The sequence below is a fragment of the Dipodomys ordii genome, unplaced genomic scaffold, assembly GCF_000151885.1.
Source record: "Dipodomys ordii isolate 6190 unplaced genomic scaffold, Dord_2.0 Scaffold40, whole genome shotgun sequence".
NCBI lineage: Eukaryota > Metazoa > Chordata > Mammalia > Rodentia > Heteromyidae > Dipodomys > Dipodomys ordii.
Genome location: NW_012267256.1, coordinates 14,924,872 through 14,932,832, shown reverse-complemented (window position 1 = coordinate 14,932,832; position 7,961 = coordinate 14,924,872). Strand labels below are relative to the sequence as shown.

Genomic DNA, 7,961 nt, shown 5'->3' with positions numbered 1-7,961 from the left:
GAAAGAAAGAAAGAAAGAAAGAAAGAAAGAAAGAAAGAAAGAAAGAAAGAAAGAAAGAAAGAAAGAAAGAAAGAAAGAAAGAAAGAAAGAAAGAAGAAAGGAAGGAAAGAAGGAAGGAAGAAAGAAAGAAAGAAAGAAGGGAGGGAGGGAGGGAGGGAAAGGGAAGAAGAGAAAAAAGAACAGCATGCAGCTGTTTCTTAATTTCTTATATAGAATCATTTGGGATCAAAAGATCCCTATCATGATGATGATTGTCCCATGTAGATACAATCCAAAGGAAAAAGAAGAGGGCAACTTGTTCTTCCAAATGAGAGCAAGTAGCAACTCATTACTTCACTTATTACAAGATGACTCGTGGCCTGGTTGTTGGTACAGTTGATGAAAATAGGTTTTACCTGCTGTGATGTTCCTCAAAGATTGGCCCATCTGTGAGAGACTCAGTGTGAGTTTTCCATCCTTAAGAAACAGGATAAAACTTCCTGACCCACGCCAAAGTTCACCAGAAAGCAATTGTCCTACTTTGTTCCATGTTCGAAACTGAAAAGTGACCGATACATTGTCCTTCCCAGAACTGCCTGGCAGAGACAAATAGCTCCTGGAGCTCAGAAAAGTCATGGGGACAGTCTGTGATTGTGGACACAAGAAGGAGACATTTCCCTATAAATAAAACAAAAGGGCAACATTGAGAGACCTTCCAGTGAATGGGGCTCTTCTCTAATTAAAGGCATATTGGCAAAAATTTACATAAGCTTTCTCTCATTAGAGTTTTATGAATTAGACTACACACAATGCTTAATGTTATGTCTTTTATCTTTTCTCCTAATGTAAATATTATCATCCATAGGCAAATCTATCTATGGTGTGTATGCATGTATACATGTGTGTGTGCGTGTGTATGTATAATTCTCTACCTTAATATTTCTCTATACTAGCAAATAACACTTACTATAATACAGTTGAGTAGGAGTTAAAGCTATGGCAGTTAATTTCCAGGTCCTCTGTTAGGCCTGAGGTTATAAACAATTAACAGGTAGTTCCATACTGTTTAATAGTTAGATCTTCCTAAAGATCATTCCTGAAGATCAGTTTCATGCCAACTTATTTTGATCATTTCTCTCAATTTAATGAGTTGGTTATTTATTGATGTACGTATTTACTTGGTACGGGTGGTTGAACTCATGGTCTCACCCTTGCTGGGCAGACACTCTGCCACTTGAACCACACTCCTAGTCCATTTCACCTAGAGTTTGGTTTTGATAGGGTCTCGTGCTTTTACAAACTGTGCTCTCCTCGAACTACCTCTACCTCTGGGATAGCTGCAGTAGCACATGTCCACCACTAAACCCAGTCTAATTTGTGAGATTAGGATCTGGTTAACTCGTGCCAAGTCCAGTTCAGTTTCTTCTTGGAAGGAAACTTTAGATAGAAGATCGATCCATTTATCCACTTCCTTTTGATTTATTTTTAATCTTGTCCAAGGTACCATCTCTCGGTGGAGCCTTTTTATCCCTCTTCCCTTTGGTGTTTCTCTGTTCATGAATCTTCATGACATTTTCCATTCGTTTTTATCCTAGCACAGGGCTGTTCAAAGAAGTCTTCAGAGCTATCATTTTTTTTCTTTTCTTTGTTTGTTTGCATGTCTATTTATTTACATAACCTTCTTGGAATAGGGGACTCATGGCTAGTCTTCCCCTCTATCACATGCTAACCTGAGTGATATATATTCATTTTGTAGCCTGTGCATCAAGAGCTAAAGAGGTGTGTGGTGTGTGTGTGTGTGTGTGTGCGCGCGCGCACACTCACTCAATGCTTGCACTCAGAGCCTTGGGCTTTGTTCCATTCAAGGTAAGTGATATACAATTCGAACCACAGTTCCACTTATGGCTTCTGATTGGTTAGCTGGAGATAAAAGTCTCACAGATCTGTCTGCCCAGTCTGGCTTCGAACTGAGATCCTCCTCCACTTCCTGAGTAGTTAGGATTGGGTGTTAGTCACCAGCACACAACCTGGAGCTGAAGAGAGCTCCTCCAGGTGTGGGCAATGTAATCAAGGCGCTCCAATCCTTGCAGCACAAAAATGAGAAACAATATTTTCAAAACAACACAAATGAATATTCCTACAATGGTCTCTGAGATTTACTGACAGGCAATATGAATTTACCTGTCACCCAAAACTCAGATCGTTTTGTTTTCTTTTTAATGGAAAGAAGTTAATTAACTACTGGGAAACATTTACCATTGATTAGGGAATCGCTCATTAGGGATTTTTATTGCCAAACAATTGATCTCCTGAGACTAATAATACCCCAAACACACAAGGTATATGAATTTTGATTTCAATATAAAAGTAAGATGTTCATTTTACTTCATATTAAATAACCATGCGCCAGGAGATATATTTACTTTTTAACTTCATGTGCGTAATAAAATTGTGGTGTTACATAGAAGCTGTTTAAAAGTATGCGTCGAGCTTTACTCCAGTGGTGAGTGTAATGGCTCACACCTACCCAATCAGTAGGCCGAGATCTAAGATCTGATAACAGTTCAAAGCCTGCCTGAGCAGGAAAGTCTGTGAGACTCTTTATCTCCAGCAAACTACCAAAAAGGCAGAAGTAGAGCTATAATTCAAGTGGTAGAATGTTAGCCTTGAGTGACAATAGCTCAAGGACAGCACCCAGGCCCTGAGTTCAAACCCCAGAACTCGCACATAAAAAAAGTATGAGTTGAGTTTTAAAAAAATATTATGACAAATGGAGGCCTAATAGCAATAAAAGTAAAGCAAAAAACTTATTTTTCTTGCTCTTTCCTTACCATAATGAGGATTTGTGGCTTGTGCTTCTTGGCTAATTCAATTATATCCACTCCATTATAATAAAGATTTTCCAAACATCCATGAAACATTTTATGTGAGAAATTCAGTAGTCCTCCAGGTACTGAAATTCCTCCAAAGCTGATCTTTGAGAGAAAAATGACATAAAGAAAAATAACATTTTTAGTGATATTTAAGTGAAATGATCCCTTTAAAAGATGTCTGACTAACAGGTATTAAATTAATGGTCACAAATCCAGCAGCATCATTTTATACTTCTGTCTTGTTTGTTTTAAATGAGATGTTCGGTTATCATGACATTATTCGACGGCTTGATTCCTGACTTGGTGTACAGACTTCAGAAAAAGGGTCAATAAACTTGTTCTTGAAAAGATTACATAGTAAACAATTTAAGACTACATAGGACATATTTTAGTTACTTGGTCTCTCAGGCATTTCTCAACTAAGCCATTTTAAGGAAGTAGTCATGGGGCTCATTTTTAGAAACTTGTTATGTGTTCTAAGAAAAAATTTAAAAATGTCAGGCACCAGTGGCTTATCCCTGCAATCTAGCAATGCAAGAAATTGAGATCTGAGAATTGTGCTTCAAAGCCAGTAAGGGCAGGGAAGCCTATGAGATTCTTATTTCCAATTAACCACCAAAAATCTAGAAGTGCATCTGTGGCTCAAGTGGTAGAATTCCAGCCTTGAGAGAGGAAAAAATCCTTTTATGTAAGGAATAAGCTTATGTTTTGGCATTATATGGTGAACTTAAGGTAATAAAATTGTGGTTATTCTGGGGTAGCACTGAGCTCCTCTGCATATTATGTGTCACAATCAATTACATTACATAAATTGCCCCAGTTTTTCCTGATCCTCACACATTTGATATTGTCCTATGAAGAACTTCCAGAATTGTGTGCTTTGAGACATATTGGTAATGCATTTGCTAAAAACCACTTAAGAAAGTTAAAGTGTAGTTAACATGGGTTCATTTGACCGTCTTTATTTAATGAATTTGTGGATATATATGATGCAAACTCTTCCAAGAGATGTCACATAATGTTGTGTTCACTGTGCTCATACCATACAAAATCCCACCCTCAGGAATCTGTTATAGCCTAACAACAAATGTAATATACTAGATACAATTCAAAAGGAATCTATTGAACATCATTTTGTGTCTTTAGATCACTTCATTTGCAGAAAAATCTCCTTAACCTTACATCACACTAGGCCTGGATACATGCCTCTCATGCTAAGAGAATGATCCATCATCATAAAGTAATCAATTGGGACTTATTTAAAGGAGTACCCTGAATTCTGTATCAACCACCAGAGCTCTGAATTGCTATGCGTTTCTCCATAGAACTGGGTTCTGGTTACAGGCCATTGAAATTATACATTGTGTAATAACCTCAAAGTGAAGATCTAAGGAAGTGCGTTCTCCTTTCGCACGGAAGTGATGCGCGTGCTTGTCCAAGGTGAAGTTGACGTGGGTGTTGAAGAACTCCAGGCGGACAGAGTGCCAGTGCTGATCATCCAGCAGGCTGCCCAAGGTGAGGGTCGTGGGAGCTTTAGTAGAGGACAGGTTTGCCTTGCCTTCAAAGAGAACAACCACCACACCCAGTTAGCTCCGCTCTAAATCATGGATTCCCTTTGTGAGATGAGCATTGAAATTTATATTTCAGTCTTCCCTCACCTATAGATGTTCAGACTTCCTCTTGTACACAAAGTATACTTCTTTTATGGTTTCTTATTACAATTCATTTCTATTCAATGTTGAAATCGCCTTTTTCACTTACTTTATTTCTATTGCTTTTAAAACATTTTTTCTTTTAAAAATTAACTGATTAGTTAATTTTAGTGTTAATGTAAAGGTGATGTATAGAAGGATTACAGTTTCTTAAGTCAGGTAATGAGTACATTTCTTTTGTTTAATTTATTTGGTTTTTGATTATGTGGCACGAAGGAATTGAATTCAGGGCCTCATGCATGCTAGGCAGGCCTCTACTACTAAGCCATGTTCTCAGCCTTATTTTTTTTGCTACTGATACTGAGGCTTGACCTCAGAGCCTGTCTCTTAACTCATTAGCTTTTCTATTCAAGGCTAGTGCTCCACCACTTGAACCACAGCCCAATTTCTGTCTTTTTGGTGGTTAAATGCAGATAACAGTCTCACAAACTTTCCTGCCCTCGCTGGCTTCAAATCTCAGTTCTCCAATCTCAGCCTCCCTGATTAGGAAACAGTAGTGCCTGGTTGAAAATTGTTCTTTCATTTTAGTTACTTATTTTGTATCACTATTCATGACATGATTCACATTTACCTTGAAAATATTTTCTGCATTGGAATATCATTACCAATACAATCCCAGAATTTTGCAGTAACCTCTTCTTATCTGTACGATTATATCTTATCACAATATAAACTATACCCTATGTATTTATTTATAATTACCTTTCACTGTTGACAAAATATATGCTCTTTGGCTTATTGCAGGTGGCTCATACCTGTAATCTTGACTAACCGGGAGGCTGAGATCTCAGTGTTGCGGTTCAAAGGCAGCCTGAGCATATAAAATCTGTGAAACTCTTATCTCCACTTGACCAGAAAAAAAGCCAGAAATAGAGGTGTGTCTCAAGATCACCCTTAAGCAGAAGAAACTAAGAAAGAGCATGTAGGCTCTGAGTTTAAGTTCCAGTACACACACACACACACACACACACACACACACACACACACACACACACACACTAATTATGTAAGTCCTGCATTCATTAGCAATGTTCTTAAACTTCCTTTTACATTTTCCCATGATAATTCTACTTTGCAATAATCATCCTGGTGTGGGTCTTAGTAACTTGTCTTTTATTTCTCAAAAGTATTCTGGTTGGCATGATAAATTGTATGGCTCCTTTACTTAACTGAAAAGATTCACAGATTCACTATAAACAGATCTGTTTATAGCTAAACAGATTTAAAAAAACTACTGGCATAAGTGTACAAGTATTTTTTACCTGAATTAAGATAAAAGACAAGTTGTCCTTTAATTAGTTCCAGAGTGATATGATTTCCATTTGGTCCTTCTCTGTGGAACAGAATCCCATTGTTCTGCATGGCTTTAAATTTCAAAGAAATAACATCTCTCATTGGTCGGATGGATTTTTCACCAAATCTGTAGAGCAGGGCACTGTATCCATCAAAATGAGCCACCTCGGATCCTGGGAAAGAAAATATTGAAAAACAGAACTAAATATAGACTTTCTGCACTTTAACATGTTGAAAATCTGTGACTCATGCCAACACACACACACACACACACACACACACATAGGCACAAGTCATGTTTTAAGTCTGTTCATCAAAGGAGAAAAACTGACAATACTGTATTTTCTGTTGCTAATCTGACTTGATATACCTCATACCTGCTACCTGCTGTTAGACTTTTCCCAACATTATCATCTAGAAGTATTCTTATTAACCTCCTCCCAGTTGCCACTATCTTTGTATTACAGTGGTCTACTTCTCATCCTTGAGAAAAATCAAGAAGGATGTTACATTTTCTTTGTTTTTTTTCTTTCTTTTCTTTTTTCTTTTTTTTTGTCAGTTGTGGGGCCTGATCTGGGCCTGGGCACTAAGCTGTCCCCCAGTTCCTCAGCTCAAGGCTAGTGCTCTATCACTTGAGCCACAGAGCCACTTCCAGCTTTTTCTGCTTTTGTGGTACTGAGGGATCAAACCCAGGGTTTCATGCATGCAAGGCAAGTGCTCTACCACTGAGCCACATTCCCACCCTGAATGTTGCTTTATTATGACATTAATTTTTAATTTTAATATTAGTCTTTATTAAATATTAGTGTCACTCTTTAAATGGCTGATTCATTCTCCATACCTTTGACTTCTCTTGTTTCTTACATATGTACTTATTTTTATTTTATTTGCACAGCTTGAATATAGGCATAGTTAATATTTTACTGTGACATTAAAATCAGTATTTATTCTTTGGGGAAAACAATGCAAAAGTTGACTGGCTGGTATTCAAATGTTTTTTTTTTCTTTCATGTGATTGTTTCTAACACATTTATAAGATTATTTCTTTGTTGCTTTGTATGTTCCTCCCCCATGGTATAACCTCTGCTTTCACTGTATTTGATGTTATTATAATTTGTGGAAGGGAAGGGAAAAAACAAATCGTTTAAATAGGGATACAGGTGGACCCACTGCAACAATGAGACATACAAGTCGTTATGTCAAAAATGAACTTTACAACTTTGGTGGTGGGGGGAGGATGGGATGGGAAGGAGAAACAAAGAGGGGGGTTCCATTCTTGATAAGAAATGTATTCATTATCTTGCCCATGTAATTGTAACCTCTCTGTACAGTATTTTCACAATAAAAAATAAATAAATTTCTGGGCTGGGAAGGTGGCTCAGTGGTAGAGCACTTGCCTTGTATGCATGAGGCCCTGGGTTCAATTCCTTAGCACCACATAAGCAAAAAAAAAAAAAAAGCCAGAAGTAGCGCTGTGGCTCAAGAGGTAGAGTGCTAGCCTTGAGCTGAAGAGCTGAGGGACAGCGCCCAGCCCAGAGTTCAGGCCCCATGACTAGACCCCCCCCCAAAAAAAAATAAATAAATTTCCTTTGAAGTTGAAAACGAACCAAAAACTAGAAACTCTATAGGATTTGGGAAGGTGGTCTAGGAGGATTTCTTGTGCATACCTCTGAGACTCTATTATTATTATTATTATCTTCAAACAGTTGTGCAAATAGTACAATGATTGCTTCCGTTTAACTTGTTCGTTTATGTGTAGAGAGCGTCTTGACCATTGCCACTCCTCCATCATTCCCTCTCAGCTATCCCAACTCGCCCATCCCCTCAAGCTTCTTAGTTCTTAGTTCTATCATGAAATACCTTGAGCATGGTGGCTGGATCTGCCCACCATTCCTCTTTCGTTTTGTATTCACTTTTTAAATTATAGTTAAGTAGTTGTACAAAGGAGTTGCCATTTCGCAAGGAAGGTTATGCATACAATACATCTTGATCAATGTCACCCCTTTGCACATTCTCACCCAGCCCTTCTCTACCTAGCCCTTCCCTTACCCTTCTTAATTTTGTAAGATAAACATTGAATTTTTATCTGCATCTTCCCCCTCCT

At 37.9% G+C, this 7,961-nt stretch overlaps 1 protein-coding gene across 1 annotated transcript in view; it reads right to left on the bottom strand.

Annotated features, from left to right (window-relative positions):
- The window catches only part of LOC105987221 (contactin-associated protein-like 3B), a 129,658-nt gene that overhangs the window by 50,000 nt on the left and 71,697 nt on the right, over positions 1-7,961 (bottom strand). Inside the window, exons 6-9 of the mRNA XM_013018415.1 lie at positions 5,827-6,030; positions 4,226-4,410; positions 2,811-2,954; positions 396-657 (exon numbers count right to left, since the gene is read on the bottom strand). Coding sequence (XP_012873869.1) covers positions 396-657; positions 2,811-2,954; positions 4,226-4,410; positions 5,827-6,030 — 795 coding nt within the window. The remainder of the gene's footprint in view (positions 1-395; positions 658-2,810; positions 2,955-4,225; positions 4,411-5,826; positions 6,031-7,961) is intronic.